The sequence below is a fragment of the Sceloporus occidentalis genome, unplaced genomic scaffold, assembly GCF_023333645.1.
Source record: "Sceloporus occidentalis isolate IW3139 unplaced genomic scaffold, rSceOcc1.0.p SCAF_1, whole genome shotgun sequence".
NCBI lineage: Eukaryota > Metazoa > Chordata > Lepidosauria > Squamata > Phrynosomatidae > Sceloporus > Sceloporus occidentalis.
The window spans coordinates 166107279-166125525 of NW_028316981.1; the positions used below are offsets into that span (position 1 = coordinate 166107279).

General features: G+C 43.3%; 1 protein-coding gene across 2 annotated transcripts; it reads left to right on the forward strand.

Annotated features, from left to right (window-relative positions):
- The first annotated feature begins 285 nt into the window (after positions 1-285).
- Positions 286-17852, forward strand: SMUG1 (single-strand-selective monofunctional uracil-DNA glycosylase 1). 2 transcript variants are annotated; one of them, XM_089508881.1, is made up of 4 exons: positions 286-301; positions 10656-10778; positions 11726-11991; positions 14783-17852. In XM_089508881.1, the coding sequence occupies exons 2-4, from the start codon at positions 10742-10744 to the stop codon at positions 15308-15310; spliced, it is 831 nt and encodes a 276-aa protein (XP_089365007.1). In that variant the 5' UTR covers positions 286-301; positions 10656-10741; the 3' UTR covers positions 15311-17852. The 2 variants fall into 2 exon arrangements, with proteins under 2 accessions (XP_089365007.1, XP_089365018.1); XM_089508892.1 differs by lacking the exon at positions 286-301 and adding an exon at positions 7672-7695.
- Positions 17853-18247: the final 395 nt, after the last annotated feature.

Sequence of the window (18247 nt, forward strand, 5' to 3'; positions counted from 1 at the left end):
GGAAAAGAGATTCCAGCTCAACCTTAGGAGGAACCTCCTCTGAGTAAAAGCAGTTTGACTAGAAAAACACTCCCTTCTTTAAACAGGTCTTTAAACAGAGGCTGGGTGGCCATCTGTCTGGGGTGCTTTCATTGTGGGTTCCTGCATGGCAGATTGGCCCTTCTTGGGGTCTCTTCCAACTCTATAATTCTGAGGTAAACCTGCACAGAGGTCTTTGTAGGGTTAAAAAGAAAAGAACTACAGTACCCAGAAGGCCATGCACAGGAAATGATCTAGCAGCCTGACCTGAACCTGGGATGGGGTAAGTGTGTGATATTGTTGAGGGAGAGCTTGGGTGGGGAAAGAGGAAAATTCAAGGGTGGCTGTATGGATGGGGAAAGAGGGAGAAGGGGCATGGTGCTCTTTTTAAAAAGCGTTCCCCGATGGTTCTCAATCGGAGAGGCTTTTAGGTTTTGCCTTCGCCTTCACAAAGGAGCAATGCCTTGGGTGGCCCCACGCCGAGAAGGCCAGCTTGGAAGAATTACTTTCTTAGGTCCAAAATCATTTGAGATCATACACTTTGAGAGCGCTTTAACTGCCCTGGCTCAGTGCTAGGGAATCCTGGCGACTGATTTTGTGAGACCTTCAGCCTTCTGTGTCAGAGAGCTGTGGTGTCACAATAAACTACAACTCCCAGGATTCCCTGGCACTGAGCCAAGGCCTATCTCAAACTGGATCATTTCTGCAGGGAGCTTGGGACCTTAGTCTCAGAGACCTAGCTGGGTTCTTTTGGAACAGGGGTCCCCAAGCTGTGCCCTTTAAGAGATTTTGGACTACAGCTCCCAGAAGCCTCAGCCCTGTCGGCCAATAGCGTAGGATTCTGGGAGCTGAAGTCCAAAAGCCCTTAAAGAGCACTGTTTGGGGACCACTGGTTTGGAATATCCGCCTGCAGAGGGCTCTTGTAGCATCTTTTGAGGCAGTACTAAAGATACTGTAGCAGGAACATTCCCAGACTTATAGAGTGTATCCACACTAAGAGGTTTGGCACCACTTTCCCTGCCATGGGAGATCCTGGGGTTTGGAGTTTGGTCTGTCAGAGAGCTCTGGAGCCTCTGTTGTTGTTGTTGTTGTTGTTGTTTGCTCTCTTCAAGGCCTTTCCCACTTATGCTGACCCTGAAGCAAACCTCTCATGGGGTTTTCTTGGCAGGGCTCGTTCAGAGGAGGTTTGCCGTTGCCTTTCCCTGAGGCTGAAAGAGTGTGACTTGCCCAGGGTCACCCAGTGGGTTTCTATGACTGAGCAAGGATTTGAACCCGGGTCTCCAGAGTCATAGTCCAAGGCTCAAACCACTGTGTCACGCTGCTGCTCCAAAGTACAAATCCAAAGGTTCTGCAGGGCAGAGCCATGGCAGTTAAAGTGGTGTCAAACTCCTTTAATTTTGCAGTGTGGATACACCATCCTTGTCCGTTGCATCTGAGGAAGTAAACCAAGTCCACTAAAGCTGATACTACAACTTCTTTTGCACAGTTAGTGACTCAAAGCAGCTTTATTTTGGCCTGTCTGTTCAGGCCCTTAGTCTCAAAGATGCTACAAAAGCCCTTTGCAGACTTTTTTTAGCCTAGGTTAGAGTAGGCCCACTGAAACACAGAGAATTTGGTACCCCATACATGGCAAATTTCATTTATTCAGTGTGTCTCTTCTAGTTGAAATTAGGCACTGATTTGAGCCCTTTGCCTACTACCCCCAAACAAACTGAAGGATGCATCTATACTGTAGAAATAATGCAGTCAGACACCACTTTAACTGTCATGGCATTTATAGAATCAGGATCTTTAGTTTTGTAAGGCACCAGCACCCTTTGGCAGAGAAGGCTGAAGACCTTGCAAAACTACAAATCCCAGGATTCTGTAGGATAGCACTACAGCACTTAAAGTGGTGTCAAATTGCTGTTCATCTAATCTGCACTGCAGAAACAATGCAATTTGATCCTGTCTTAACTACCATGGCTCAATGGTGTGGAATCCTGGGATCTGTGGTTTGTTGTGGCCCGAGCGCTCCCTGACAGAGAAAGCTAAATATCTCAGAAAACTACAAATCTCAGAATCCTGTAGCATGAAGCCATGGCAGCTAAAGCGGTATCAAACTGCATCAGTTCAGCAGTGCAGATTAGACCATAGATGCACCCAGAGTTGTGGCCTCTAAGTTCTGAATTTCACCTCTGAGTGTGAAGGTTTCTTTCTTAGTCTTAAAGAAACCTGAGTGACTGGAGTTCATCTGTTCTGGAATATTTTCTGTTGGTCAGAGTTACTCATTTGCCCACCTCCTTTTCTGTCACCAGTGTGTCTTTTAGCTGTGCATCAATTCGGGCTCTTTAGTTAAAAAGTCAGGAATGGGAAGTAGAAAGCAAAAGAAACTAGGGCAGCAAGAGGGGTTGGAGTAAATGCTCAGATATTATGGATGATAAAGAAGAACCAAAGTAAACAGGTTCCAAGGAAAGCTAATAGTTCTGTGTCTTTAAAACTGCACTTGAACTCAAACGATTTTTCAGAGTCTGCTGCTGACTTATGATGGCCACCAAGGCGAACCTATCATGGGGTTTTCTTGGCATGTTTCTTCAGATGGGATTTCCCATTAGCATCCTCTGAGGATGAGAGAATGTGACTTGCTCAAGGTCCACTAGTGTTACCATGGGGGGAAAAAAGATGCACCAGGCAAATACCATATTCTGAACAACGAGTAAAAGGGCTCTGATCTGCCTTTGCACCTGGTTATCCTAAAGCAATTTGCCCTATACAGTTCCAGGCGTCCTATCATAAAAATGTCAATCTGTAAAGCAGGTAATTTTGTGCTTAAAAACAATAAAAATTCTTAAACAAAGTAAACCAAATTCCTTCAGGAAATAGCATTGTGCTTTGTGTCTTCAGTAAATTATTTAAATAAGAAATTTGCCTGGTTGATATTTTGCAAAGAAAAGCATAACAAATTGTTCTGTTTGTACTGTTTTTCACACCCCATTCTGCCTGTGCCATTCATTTGGTGAAGGAAGTAAGTCCTGCCCTCTGGGAAATCTCTCTTTCAATCTGTTACTGGTTCAGAGATACAACCAAATATTGTCCATACATACATTTAGACATGCATAGTAGCAACCAAGAATGTTTGAATCTTTCTTTTTTAAAGGAAGGCTGTTCAGCCATGAAACCCATAGGGTAGCCTTGGGCAAGTCACATGCTCTCAGCCTCAGAGGAAGACGGTGGCAAACTTCTTAACAAATCTTGCCAAGAAAACCCTGTGATAGGTTCGCCATAAAGTAGAAACAACTTGAAGGCACTAAACAACAAGATTCTCAGGCAGCAGAATGTTTTTTCCAAAAGATTAGCAGTAGATGGTGTACCACTGTGAATGTTGAAATAAAATTCCACCGTCAGTCTAGTTGGCTTACGAATGTGGAATGAGAAGTTGAATGCCCTCTGGCCCCTTGCCTCAGGCACCAACATATCTTGGGCAACCTTGTATTGCCTCCACCACCAATATCATAGAGGTCTATGTTTGCTTTCAAGAACTTGACCATCTTCAGCCTCCAAAACTATATGCAAACAGTAAGCCTGCTCATGAGCACTGAAGGAAACTAAGAAAGAACCAGCGTAGTTGGGCTTCTAGACAGATATATTATTTCATAGTAGCTGCCCATGAGCACTGAAGTGGCCACAGATGGCATACTACTGATTGTACCACAAATCAGGTGAAATCTGGTGATTTATCAATCCTCCAGACTTCATTAACTGTTCTCTGGCATACTCTCCCAGAATGTCAGCTGATGCTGATGGCCAGGGGTAGGCAACCTGCGGCCCGCGGGCCAGATGCGGCCCGGCAAGGCCTTGGGACCGGCCCCAGCCCGGTCCTGCCGCCGATTGCCGCCGGGGCCTTTGGGGGGCAATTGTCTATAGAAGCCTCAGAAACATGCATTTATACTAACATTTTTTAAAAAATCAGCAAATTTTTTCGCGTGTCCTCCATTTTTTCTAAAAAAGTGTCTTCCATTTGAAAATTTTGTCCTACATTTGTCCTGGTTTATTTATATATTTAATTTTTAAAAAATTTTTAAATTATTTATTTTTTTTGCTTCGGCCCCCCAGTTGTCTGAGGGACAGCAACCCGGCCCCCGGCTCAAAAAGGCTGCCTACCCCTGCTGATGGCAGTTGCTCTAAATTACGTGATAGCATTTGAGCAAAAAAGCAAGTATGGGCAAGCCACACCTGTGAGGCCAGGTAGCTGACAAGCCTCACTGAGGAATTTTGGAACATTTTATTTTTTACATGTCTTTACCCTATTGCCTACTTGAAAGAAATATGTTCTTGTATTTAGGCCAAAATCACATGCAGATTTTCAAGCTCTTTCATAATGGTTTTCGGATGTTACCCAATTTCATCTGATGTGCCTTCTCCACTCTCTGCCAGTCACATTTGTTGCTTTTAAATGGTCACGTCCCTATGTTTAGCCTATACAGAAGACATTCACCCAGTCTGCTGACCATGCTGGTCCAGATGGCTCAGTGTGACTAGGGGTGCATCTACACTGCTGGTGTAACAACAGCTACTTTATGGATAAAAGCTCTATGCTTTTAACAATGATATTGCTCACAGAAATGTGTCAGGTGCAGCTTCACATGCCACAGTCTCTTGTTGCTGTTGTTATGTGCCTTCATTTCGGACTTATGGCAACCCTAATGTGGTCCTATCACAGTGTTTTCTTGGTAAGATTTGTTCAGAAAAGCTTTACATTTCCCTGAGGTTAAGGGAATGTGACTTCCCAAAGGTCATCTAGGACTTTATCACACAGGGAAAATTGGAAGGTTAATCAAAGGTTAATCCGGAGTCATCCAAGGTATTTCACTTATTTTTGCAAAAGATTTTCAAATGACATCACACACAAACAGAAGGCAATGCAAACGCAATCATGAGACATCCCAGGAATAGCTGAATTCAGAAAAATATTGAATTCATAAATCCTTTTCCACTGTGAATTCGCAGTCAGTTCACATCTGCATTAGTATGAAATGCATCTGCAGTTCAGCCATGGGATCCTGTTCTCCCTGTGCATGAGCAAACGTGCTAATTTGAAATCAAGAAGCTGATGGGTATGTACTCATGTGATGAGTTTATTCACATTCACACTGCTTTCTCTTTCAGATGGACACTGTGTTCATCTGTGGGTCTGATAAGCTACCATGTAATTTCTTGCATTTTCAGATTGCTCCCCTTTCTTCTTCTTTTGGGATAGTGATACATTCCATGTCAAAAAGTCCCTAGAGAGTAACCATAGCTGAGTGGAGATTTGAATCCTGGTCTCCAAATTCAATTCTGGAGCCACTGCACCATGCTCTCTCTCAATTCTCAGTTCCTTAGGTAACCCAAAATCCAATTCACCACCTGGTAGCCCTAGTGGCAGTTGGAAAGCAGGCTGTGTATCACAGTGAGTTCAGCTTTCCATTTAAATAAATGACCCAAAGCATTTCTTTATAATATAGAGCCAGCATGATGTAGTGGCTCTGCATATACTACCTTCCCATCTCGCTGACTGAGTGTGTCAGTATTGTCCTGTGATGGCTAGAGAAGGATGGATGAAGTTCTGCAATAGAAACCCAAGACCAGGACAAGCTTGTTCACCTGCTGAGGAAATGTAACTCCCTGAATGACCCTTTGTAGGGAAATCCCTCTGGTTCCCCCTTTCTTGCTCCCCAGCCGCTTGTTAAATGCTCAGGCATGCTGGGATTCCACCGCCAGCGAATGGGATGTTGTTAATTTGTGCTCTGGGAGCGTGGAGTTCCCAGGCTGTTAACGTCCAGGGCTTCAGAGTAGATTTACGCCCTGTGCAGTTGGCAAGGCAATTAAATCTCCAAGCAGCCATGGCCTTTTATGAGATGAAGTTCCTTCAGAGGATTTTGAAATAGACCCAGGAGTGGGAGGCCTTATTTTTCACACGCCATCTCTCTGGGGAAAAGGTGGCTTGAGTGAATCTGGCTTTCTCCTTCCATTTAGATCTCTCACCAAATAATACTGTCCCCCCTCCCCAAACATTTTGGACATGCTTTATTTTCTCAGTCTGAAAAAACATACACCTCTATTACCTTTATATCCCACTTTTCTACTAATGGGTTCAAGGCGGGGTAAATGGCTCTCTTCCTCCCTAGTTTATCCTTACAACCACAATCCTGTGAGAAAAGTAGGGTCACCATTCGATGGTGTGCTCTGCACACAGCAGCTATTTTGTGCCAGTCTTGGGCGTACAGTAGTTCCATGCTGCCCCAAAACTTAATTGGGTGCTGAACACTTTGTTGCTGTGTGCCTTTGTCATTTCTGACCCTAAGGAGTTTTCTTGGCAAGTTCTATTCAGAGGAGGTTTGCCATTGCCTTCCTTTGAGGCTAAGAGTGTGTGACTTGCCCAAGGTCTCTCGGTGGGTTTTATGGCTGAGCAGGAGTTTGAACCCTGGTGTCCATATTAGTAGTCCAGTGGGTTTTATGGCTGAGTTGGGAATCAAACCTTGGCCTCCAGAGTTGTAGTCCAACACTGAAACCACTATGCCATGTTGTTCCTCCTGAACACTTATAACAAGTTATTGCTATAAGATATTTTATTGGTGAAAAAGGATGCAGCAGATGGTATACAGCAGAGAAGCATTCCAATCCTTTCACTGATGCATCTCCTCACAGCCAGTGGTTGATCCAAGCCCCCAAACAACAAATTCTACCCAGATGGCCATTCATTTCTCTCAGCTGGCTATAGGCCTCTGAATGAGGCTGATGGAAGATGGGATCCTGAGAGTAATAAGGTGCAGAAGCAAAGAAAAGGTGTGCAAGTGCAATCCTTCTTTCCTCCCCTCCCCATAGAGAGCTGTGTAGACTGCTTGGTAGCAGAGGGATATTCACCCAACCCCTGTCTATTCTCAGTCTCTTTTCAGAGCCTCAAATTGCCAAGCAAATGAGAAAATTACCAAACAAGGTCAGTGATGCAAATTTCTATATATTGTTATTTGGCCATGATTCCAATCTGTTGTGTGATTTCAAGATGTTTCCAACTTAAGGCAAACCTATCACAGGGTTTTCTTGGCAAGATTTGTTCAGAGCAGGGTTGCCTTTCCCTTCCTCTGAGTCTAAGAGAGAGTGACTTGCCCAAGGTCACCCATGGGTTTCTATGACTTAGCAGAGATTTGAACCCTGTTCTCCAGATTTGTAGTCCAGTGCTCAAACCAGTACACCATGCTGGCTCTCATAAGGACAGTAAAATGTATCTTGGTAGGGGCATAAGCCAGGCTCACTACAGCAGCACTTTGGAGCCAGAGGAGATGGTGGATGTGTCTTCCTTAACTGCATCTGGTGGGAAAAGCTTAACCTTCTATACTGCTAGGATAAATCATACTAGAAATTACTGGTCTAAGACCATAATAAAGATTTATTCTATTCTATTCTTCTAGAAATTCCATACTTTTCAGGGCTTGGAAACTGAATTCCAGTAGTAGATGCTAATGAGATGTAGCCCCTATATGTTGACAATGATGGATGACATTTATATCCTACATTCCTTCTGTGAACTGAATGCGGCTTATATAAATTTCCTCTTCCAAGGTTATCTAGCCACCTTGAGTCCCTTTACTGGGAGGAAGGCAGTATATATCATCATCATCATCCTCATCATCCTCATCATCTTCAGAATACCCCTGTAAGGTAGGTCAAGTTGAGAAAGAGTGACTGAGAAAGAATTTAATGACTCAGGGGTGACATGAACCTGAATCCCTCAAGTTCTAGTCTGAGTCTGACATGCAAACCATAAATCTGTGGCTGCATCTGGACTGTCATGGCTAAGTGCTATGGAATCATGGGATTTGTAGTTTGTTTTGGCACCAGAGCTCTCTGACAGAGAAGGCTAAATATTTCATAGGACTACAAATCTCGGAATTCCATAGCATTGAGTCATGGCTGTTAAAGTGACATCAAACTTTTATTTCTGTGGTGCAGATTAGTTCAGTGTAAGGAAATATGAAGGCCAACTGAACATCTTGAGAATCATGAACTGTCAGTTTTATGATAATACCAAATTTCTTGACTCATGGTTGCTCTAAGAGCTGTAGCAATACAAATGCACAGGCTGTGCCATTGCTATCAGAAATGTGATGCATACTGATGACAACATAAGTGAAAGAGAAAATCTGCAAAGCAACATGAGTCAGACTGGTCTCTGCATTATGGCAGATGGTGATATGGGTGCAGCCTGGCACATCATGGAGCTGATGATGGAAAAATCATGTTGGGCACTTGAAATGATTGAAGTAGAACCTCTGTCTTTTACTACAGCTCCATGGGGGCTATTTAAATGCATACTTTCACCAAGCTGTTCCACTAAAGGATAGGGAATGGGTAGGTATGGAAGTGAGCCAGTGTGGTGTAGCGGTTTGAGCATTGGATTATGACACTGAGAGACCAGGGTTCGAATCCCAGCTTGGTCATGGAAACCCACTGGGTTACTTTGGGTGAGTTACACTCTCTCAGCCTCAGAGGATGGTAATGACAAATCCCCTCTGAAGAAATGTAGCAAGAAAACCATGTGGTAGGCGAATGCCTTAGGGTCACCATTGGTCAGAAATGACTTGAAGGCATACAACAACAACAACAAGGTATGGAAGTAATACTAAGTGTTGTGCACTTGGTCTTCAGTTGGTAGGGGCACCATCTTGTGGTTGTTTTCACTCTTATGTGCTGACCATTTCTAGAAAGTGATGCTGAAAGATCATTACTTGGTCCCCTATTCCACTGGCTGACAGGAGCTCTCTTTTGTTCCATGTGCTTCTCACCATCTAAATGAAACAATTTTGGGTTACACTTCCCATCAGCCCCAGCCAACAGGGCTGTTTGCCATAAGAATATAGGAAGAGCCAGGTGGGATCAGAATGAGGGGCTGTCTAGCCCTGATTCCACTATGGTGGCTATGAATCTCCTTCTCTGTCCCTCATTTCTTTCACCTCTTTCTTTTTGTTTTGAGGGATGCCCATAAGATCCAACCAGCTGATGGGCCACACTTTGTCCATCTCTTGTGTGTTGTGCTGCACAGTAGTGGCTAAATCTGGAGCGTACCATGTGTGGGAAGGCTCTTTAATCACCACTTGAAATAAAGAGCCTAGAGAGAGGGCTTTTTTGAAAAATGGAAACTAAAAACAGTCAGATATGAAGCATGGAGTACCCTTTACGGGGGAGGGCCACTGCAAGGTCCAGCCTCTGAGTGTCTCTCAGGTCATCATTGCCACTTTATAGTGTAGCACTTCTGAAAATACTTCCTTGGATTGCGGGTCTGGCTGACTTACCTGCTAGTCCATGCCTCCTTGCCAAATCATTTTAGAATAGATTCTAGGCCTAAATCTAAATCTTGAGTTTATTGTGGAACCCAATTTTATGCAGAATGGCTACTTGACTTGGGTAGATGAGTTGATGTCGTTTAGCCTGCATGTTGAATTGTGAGTCTACCAGGTGCAATTTTGGAATTACTTGTGTGTGTGGGGGGGGTGGGGGTGGAGGTGGCAGCATAATCAAGGGGTCCAAGTTCTTCTCTCCCTTCCGAACCAAGCAGCCCACGTACACTTCTACAAGTCACCATTCAACAAGCCTTTTGTGAGTTAATAATCCCACTGCCGAAGTGCGGCTCTCAAGTTTTATTCTTTCTTCCTTTCAGAGATTGCAAGTGAGCACACGTGTGGAGGTGGTTGTCTTTCTTTAATCACAGCACAGAGCATTTATAGGTTATTTACAGTAATGTTTTGTATCTTGAGTGAATGCTTTACTAATTATGGTAATAAAAACAGCAATAAAAGGAACATTCCCCGTGGAGGAATATATTTGGAGGCCTCGCCTGGTTCACTTTGTAAGCGGAGATGTGATAGAAATCGCTCATCCGCTCAGTGGTGTAAGAAATAAGGTGGTTACAAAATGGGCTGCCATGGATCAAAGGCATGACAGAACAGGCTCTTTACCTGTTGAGGAGGGGGCGCTACTGCTGAAAGAAAGGAGGAAGACAGAGCTTTGACCCATTCGATATTGATTTTGGGACACATTGGGTTAGCACTGTCACCCCATTTAGAGTTGCCACCTTCCTTGTGGCATGTGTTCTATTAGGCAAAAGAAATATAGTTTTCTCCCTGCCACAGGTATGTAGCATTTAGACGAAGTGTCACTTGTTGCATTTCTATCTGTCATGAAAAAAAATACACTGCTAAAATCTTTCCAATAATAAATAATTATAATTTTTAAAATTTGTATCCTTCCTTTCAATCAAAGATAATCATGAAATAATAAATAATAAAGTGAAATCCTCTCTGTAATTTAATTGATAGCCTACTCAGATTTCAGTTGTTTGGACAAAGTGGAATTCATGTATGTGGCAATGGCTCCTTGTTGTGGTGCTGCTTTGAGAGTCCATAACAAAGTTTATGGTTTCCCCTTAGTACTGTGGGAACGTTTAAAATTTTTAAAAAGAGCCACTAAAATTGTCTGTCATTCTTGCAAGGCAATGCTGTATTTAATACTTCCTGTTTCATTCAGACTGGGAACTAACATAATATTTGCAGTTAACAGTAACATGCCAGAATTAAAATATAGCTTGCAGAAATAAAATCAATGTGTTTCTTTATTGATTTCAGTTGAGCACTTCAGTGAGTCCTGCTTCTCTCAGACACTCATTTTGTGAGATGCTGTTGTAGTGAAGTGTCATGATGTGATTCTTGCAATGTCCTTTTTGGCTTCTCAGAAAAAGATCCAGCCAGGTAAGAAATACAAGGGCAGAGTTTATTTTATCAGATGTGTATGCATGTGCTTGAACTGCTTCTCATGACAGCCCCATTACTGTGGTCTCTGGTTAGGAGGAGCTGTGGGTGGATTTCACAAGGGTGCATTGGAACTCAATATCACAGCCTCTTGGGGCAAAGTGTCTTCAGTTTGACCCTCAGCATGTGTTAATTCTCCATGGTCCCTGTCTGAACTAGGACAATGTCATAAGATCCTGTTTGTGTCTGGAAGAGGCTTTCTAGGTTCAGTGAAGATGGACCCAACAATTGTGCTGAAATATGGGTGAGGGAGGTTATTCCAAAGGTGGAGCATCATTCTTGACCCTTTTTTGTCAGGAACAAATAAGCTTGGCCCTTCAGTTGTTGTTGGAGTTCAAATGACAGCAAGGGAGTGTGGGCTCCGGGCAAAACTAATGGAAGGTCAGAAATCCCCTAGCAATGCTCTGAAAGCCTATAGGTGTGAAGAGCACTTTCATTTTTATCTTCTGATAAAAGAGGGCTCCGATTAAGACATGCAGCAAATGGTCAATGTACATGTATGAAGGGCATGCACAGACCCTATAAGTATGCAAGAGGTGAAGAGCTTTAAGGACAAAGGACTAGAAACTCGACATTGAAGTGAACTGAGATCTGATAAGAAGGAAGGAACTATTCCCCCCTCCCCACAAAAGATTGTTTTATATTGAATCTTTCTGTGTTGGGGATAACATAAAAGGTCAGCTCCTAACAAATCAAAATTGAGTTTTTTTCAGAGCTTGAAAAAGTTCATTTTTTTGGACTACAGCTTTCAGAATCTCCAGTCAATGCTTGATAATACCCACTGGCTATGCTGGTTGTGGGATTCTGGAAGCTCTGCTCCATGAAGTAAAATATTAATGTTCTGGCTCTTTTGTTTAAACACTGTTGCTGCTTTTCTTACTTGTTAGGTGGAGCAGCTCCAATGAACACCTCAGAGGGTCCTGTGAGCTTTCTGGAAGGGAGCAGCTTGGCTGAAGAGTTTCTCCGCATCGAGCGAGAGCAGATGGTCCGCCTGGGGGATCTCACCTTCCCAGACTCTGTACGATATGTTTACAAGCCTCTGGATTATGCCTGGGAGCCCCACCAGAATTATGTGCGTCAATATTGCCAGTCTCCCAAGGAGGTGCTCTTTCTTGGCATGAACCCAGGGCCTTTTGGCATGGCTCAGACTGGGGTAAGCAGATATAAACCAAGGTATGGAGAGTAAATTAAACTTGATGAGTCTGGGATTTAATCTGCAGCAAGGTGTTATTTTACAAGCTTTTCAATTTTATACCTTTTCAAGTCATGGATATAAGGAGGAGAAGGGCTTTGACCATTATCCAAGTGCCGTTTCTCAGAATCTTAGAATAATAATAATAATAATAATAATAATAATTTGTTTTATTTATATACCGCTATTCCAAAGATCATAGCGGTGAACAGCAAGTAAGCTAATTAGCAAGTAAGCTAATTTGCCCCCAACAGTCTGGGTACTCATTTTAGCGACCTCGGAAGGATGCAAGCCTGAGTCGAGCTTGGGCCCTTTTGCTGGTCTTGAACTCGCAACCTTGTGGTTTTGAGTGAATGGCTGCAGTACAGGCATTTAACCACTGCGCCACCAGGGCTTAAGAGTTGAATGTTGCCTCAAAGGCCATCTAGTCTATTTCTTTGCTCAAGCACAAACTCTGATGATTTGGTTTCTTTGTCCCTAGAGCAACAGAAAACAAATTTCCTCCTTAATCAATGTGTCAGTGCTTCCTTTCGTGTGTCCCCCCCCCCCCCCCGATGATGTTGAGCTAGAACTCCCATCATCCCTGACCCTTGACCATGCTGGATGGGATCAATGTGTGTTGGAATTCAACAAAAGCGGAAAGGCTGCCTGGCCATTAGCTCTGCCATATGCTGCATTTTATGTCCACTGGCAATAATTTAGCTCTTCTGTTTTAAGGTTAAAAAAATTAATGCACCAGTATCAACTAAATGTTGCAATATTTAGGACAACCATTCTTTTAACTTGTTTCTCATGTGACCTGCCTAAAAGGTCACTTGATGAACATGATTCTGGGTGGTAGAAAAAGAATTCCAGGTAAGAGGGAGGCTGTTTGACTAATTTTTATTATGAGTGAACTGTATAATCCCAATTCACGTGCATTTTTGGGCTGGAGGACTTCTCTTGTTATCTGTCTGGTTTCCTTCATGGGGCACGTATCATGTGACTGGAAACGGTGTTCCTTGTCTTCTCCCATTGTAGCTGAGTCAACACCCCGACAGATAGCTCGGTTTTCCCTTTGATGCTATGCCAAGAAAGGAAAGGAGTAGGGAACTGATAGTGCAGCAAAGTGGTTGCTGAGATATTATGAAGAAGTAATTTAAACATGTGTGGGTGTGTATGTGTAAATTGACTGATTTTCCTGTGGATGCCAGAAGTACTTAGCTCTCCAATATGTGTGAGAACATAGTCCTGCTAAAGGGCTATGGAGAATATTCCTTTACTTAAGCTGCAATGACATCAGGATTAGGTTTTGACTTGCAAGAAAGTACCAGCTTCTGTTTCCTACTGTTTGCCTGCACTTCAGACAATCTGGTTTAATGTCCATTCCATCTTCCAAGGGGATTCCTAGAAATTAAAATTCTGCGAGGAGATCCTAGGATTATGTAACAAAATTCTCAGTACAGTTGGCCCTCCACATTTGTGGCTTTGACTTTTGCAGCTTTGATTATTTGGGGTTTTGATTAATATGTATTCTTTAGGTCCTCCAATACAGGTATGCCAGATGCTGACCATAGAGTTACATAGGAGAACCTAGAGGTTCCTAGAGACAACACTTCTCTATCCATTTGTGGATCCTCCAGCATGAGTCTATGATCAAATTCTGGCAGATATTGACCATAGAGTTGCACTGGATTTTTAGAGAACTGTTCTCTCAGGTAAAAATAATAGTGGTTTTTTTTATTTGTGTTTTTTCCACATCCACGGGGGTCCTTCAGTCCTAACTGCAGTGAATGTGGAGGGACCACTGTACTTTTCACTTGCGCTGAGCTTAGAATTTGACTTGTCAGTTTTGACTTCTCTCTCCCCCCACCCCCCAAATCTAGTGATACCCTAAAGGCACCAGATCCTGTCTCATTTTGGAAGCTAAGTATGGTCAGGTCTGGTTAGTACTTGGGTGGGAGACAGCCAACAAATACATGCTGTTATAGGCTATTAATAAGGTCACCCTTAGTTGACAGACAACTGGAAGGCACATATGTATACACAGTGCTTGTCTCCATGGCATCACTAGGGGTGCGGGGGATGTGGACTGCACTGAGTGGCACACCAGAAGAGGGGTAACACCCTTCTTGCCATATACTATTCTACTCATGAGTAGGCAGCACATGGCAGCAAGGTGAAGGGGCGTGCCCTTTTGATCCTGCCTCCAGAAGCCACCCCCCTGACTGAGTGATACTCTTGGCAGGGACACCACTGCTTGTCTCCTCCTGTTTCAGCATGGGATTTCTTAAGAATCCACCCCCAACTATCAACCTAGAAGTTTATCCACACATTCTTGAAAATATTTTCTAGTTTTTGTCTCTTTCTTTGCAATTAGTTTCCCCCTATTAATGTTTTATATATCACTTTCACTAAAGTATGCATGTTTGTGTATGCTATTTTTAATAGGAAGCTGTTTCATGTGCCTTTAGGCTATCTAGTTATATAAGTGGCCTGTAGTTCTCTTCTTAGGTAACGCTGAGGGATAGGTACTCTCACGGGAGTTGGCACTCCTACTGGAGTCTCTTCTTTCTTGGCCGTGGTCAGCTCAGGACTTTTTGATCGGAAGGTTGCATGTTTGATTTGTCTACTTCCTTACTTGACTCTGTTTACCTTCTGCCAAAACTCCTCTTTTCCTCACTAACCCTGTACAACTATTTCCCCATCTGACTGAGGTTTTTAATTCATGATTCTTGGTTCCCATTCCCACCCACCCTCATCCCCCTTTTAGGTGCCATTTGGAGCAGTGCAGCTTGTCCGAGACTGGCTCCAGGTCCGTGGGGAAGTTTCTAGGCCAGAATGTGAGCACCCAAAGAGACCCATCCGGGGCCTGGAGTGCCCCCAGACAGAGGTGAGTGGTGCCCGCTTCTGGGGTTTCTTCCGTTCCCTGTGCATCAGTCCTGACACCTTCTTCCGCCGCTGCTTTGTTCACAATCACTGCCCATTGCTCTTTGTCAGTGAGAGTGGGCGCAACCTGACTCCTGCAGATCTGCCAGCAGCCCAACGGGAACAACTCTTGCAGGTTTGTGATGATGCTCTTTGTGAAGTTGTGAAGCTACTGGGCATCGTAATGGTCATCGGCGTGGGACGCTTTGCGGAGCAGCGAGCGCGCAAGGCTCTGTCATCCTCAGGTATCTCTGTGCGGGTAGAGGGGGTGATGCACCCATCACCTCGCAACCCTCAAGCTAATAAGGGCTGGGATGCTATCATGAGAGCAAAACTGGAAGAACTTGGAGTGATGCCTCTCATCATAGGCTGATCTGCTGAGGGGACTACGAGGCAGAAAAGAAAAGAACCCTGTGCTATATCTTCCTTGTCCTTGGGTGTCATCGCTTCTAGATATGCCAGTAGCAGAGAAGGCTTGGGTTAAGGAAGTACAAGCAGAGCTGGGCAAAGTTATGTATTTGAACTGCCACTGGCTCAAGGATTCTGGGGACTAGTCCAAAGAAAGAACTCTTTCAAGGCTTTGCATACAGCCTATTCTACTGTTGACACTACTTCTGCATACACTACTCTTGTTCCAGTCTTGACACTGACTCAGAATCCACTTCTTCAGATTCTTCTGGAACCTAGCAGTTGGATATTTCCTGGGAATTGGGCTCCAGGTCTGTCTCTATGTGTTTTGGTGCTTTAAACCTCATTCAGGGCCATATAGGGCAGCTCATTCTGCCTACTGCTGAATTCTCTGTGATCAAGGCATAGTTGTCCTGAAAGGCTGACGTTTCAACATATTTGCCAACCCTTTTTCTTTAGGGGGCAGCTTTATGCTGTCAGACCCAGTGGTTCATGTGGACTAACGTTGTCTGTCAGTAGCTCACTCTGGCTCTCCAAAAATTCTTGTGTGCAGGAGCTTGTACATGAAGACCTTGTGCTTTGTCCCTGAGTTGTGTTCCTCACTGAATTCAATTATATCAAGAGGGGAGTGGTAATGGGGAAATTCAAGATTCTGTTGCTGCACTGTGGAAATTGGTTTCCTGAGGCTATTTCTCATGTTGCTTCAAGTAATGTGGCTGATGCCAAAGCATTGCAATAGAACAAGGGTCCTAGGCTATGTGTCTGCTTGCCAGATTCTTCCTGGGATGAACTGGGGGTGAGCTGTCTTGGGTCTACACCTTCTGGTAAGTTCCTGCTCACCTCTTTAATGTGGACAGTCCACATCCTTTGACTAAAAAATATTTTATCAACGTGTGTGGCAGTAGCACCACCACATAAAGTGGGAAGGGAGAATAGGAGGAGGTATTCCTCTCCATCCTTTCTCTGTGAGTCTTTCATCAGAGGAAAGAGATCAGATTGCTGTTGCTGCAGCTCCTGCTGGCCATTAACTAGGGCCATTGTTACACTGCAGAAATAAAGCGGTTTGACACCACTTTAACTGCCATGACTCAGTGCTATGGAATTCTGGGACTCATAGTTTTTTGAGATATTTAGGCTTCCCTGTCAGAGAGCTCTGCTGCCTCACTAAACTACTGATCCCAGAATTCCATAGCATTGAGCCATGGGAATTAACATGGTATCATACTGTTTTTGTTTTTGCTATGTGGCAGCAGCCTATGAGAGGACAAACATTTTTCAAGATTCCTGTTAAATCATTTGAAGCAACACTGCAGACCCATGTCAGTTCTTTTTCAGCTAGGTGCTTGACTTCCCCTGAAGTCCAGTGGTTCTCAGTTTTGATCATCTACATGTGTTGGACTTCAACTCTGAAGAGCCTTAGCATTAACCAGGAATGCTGGGAAATACAGTTCCAAACATCTGGAGAACTAAGGTTTGAGGATCGCTGCCACAGTTGATTGAGAGATAGAGTATTAAATAATGGCTATATCTAGGATTCCTGCCTATATCCTGGGGGTGGGGGGAAAGCTGGTATAAATGCATTTTCTACTCAAGTACTGGGACAATTATGTACCAAATGTTGGATCTCATTATAGAGACCACTGTGCATCCCTGACAAGACCACTTGAGTCTACCACTGAGTCCCAATGCTTGCAAGATGAGGACATTGAAAATATGAGTGGCATTAAGCTATGCAGACTTTTGCATGTGTTGAGGAGTTCACCCCTTCTCTCTAAAGTCTCTTTCCCACACAAACAGGGTCTTCAAGCAACAACTGGGAAGCTTTGATCCTCCAGATGTTTTGGACTTTAACTCCCAGAAGCCCCAGCCAGCAAGGCTAAGGCAAGGGAATTATCTTCAAACCTGGCTATGTTGGTTCGGGCTTCCTTACTCCTGATTTAAAGCCTTTGTATTTTATTTGTTCCTTGGAAAACACAGGTGGGAGAGACTGTTGCTTTGCCAGATACTTGGGAGTGCTGCTCCCAACTAGAATGGAGAAGACTGATCAGATCAGTGGTCTTCCCTAGAATAAAACTTAATCTGATGAAAAATGTAGCTACTGTACAGCTGGTAATTTGATTGAGGCTACTGTAATCTATTTTTTTTTAAAATTGGGCATTGATTTTGGCTCTCTCACTTCACTGTGCTCACTTAAATTGTGAAAAGGAAATGCAAGACTTTAAAAGTTGGGGCCTTTTCAAACAGTTTTTATCAAAAGCTATCACACATTTTCTGTTTGGATGTTCTACAGAGCTGGAGCAATTTTCTTACATTTTTGGCTCAATGTTGTATCTGGTGTGTCTCTGTGACAGAGAATATTGGTGTGTTACTGTGACAAGAGAATTTACTGCATTGCTACCTCCCACCCTCCATGATGGAAAAAAGAAAAAGATAAATAAAACCATTTTCAACAGTAACATAGTTTTGTTTATTAAATCGTAGGCCATCACACACTCAAGAAAAGAAAGACTGCCTATTATTTTGTGTTCTCAACATATGTAGAGTTAATAAAGAACAGAATTTTTTGCTAATTTCATTTTCTCACTAGAGAATGAAAACTTTCAAAAGTTTTCTCCCCACTAGATGAAATTACAAATATTTGAGGGTATTATTTATGATTTTGTGTGGATTTCAGGAGATTTTTTGGGGGAAATTTCATTGGCCAAAAAAATATGTATGCTGTATGGACACATTTTTTGCGTGTGAAAAAGCATTCTATTTTAGACAAGATACAATATTTGTGTGCAAATGAAAAATTTGACAAAAAATAACAGAAATGCATAAAAACTCCTATGAAGTCTTGAGATGTGTAAATGCACTCTTTTTTTGTCAAGGATGACAAAATTTGCTGATAGTTTTCCCA

Excerpts from the sequence above, each read along its gene's own strand:
- SMUG1 (XM_089508881.1), top strand. The coding sequence starts at position 10,742 with ATGTCCTTTTTGGCTTCTCAGAAAAAGATCCAGCCAG. Across the intron at positions 10,779-11,725 it reads TCAGAAAAAGATCCAGCCAG|GTGGAGCAGCTCCAATGAAC; the intron begins GTAAGAAATACA and ends CTTACTTGTTAG. Across the intron at positions 11,992-14,782 it reads TTGGCATGGCTCAGACTGGG|GTGCCATTTGGAGCAGTGCA; the intron begins GTAAGCAGATAT and ends TCCCCCTTTTAG.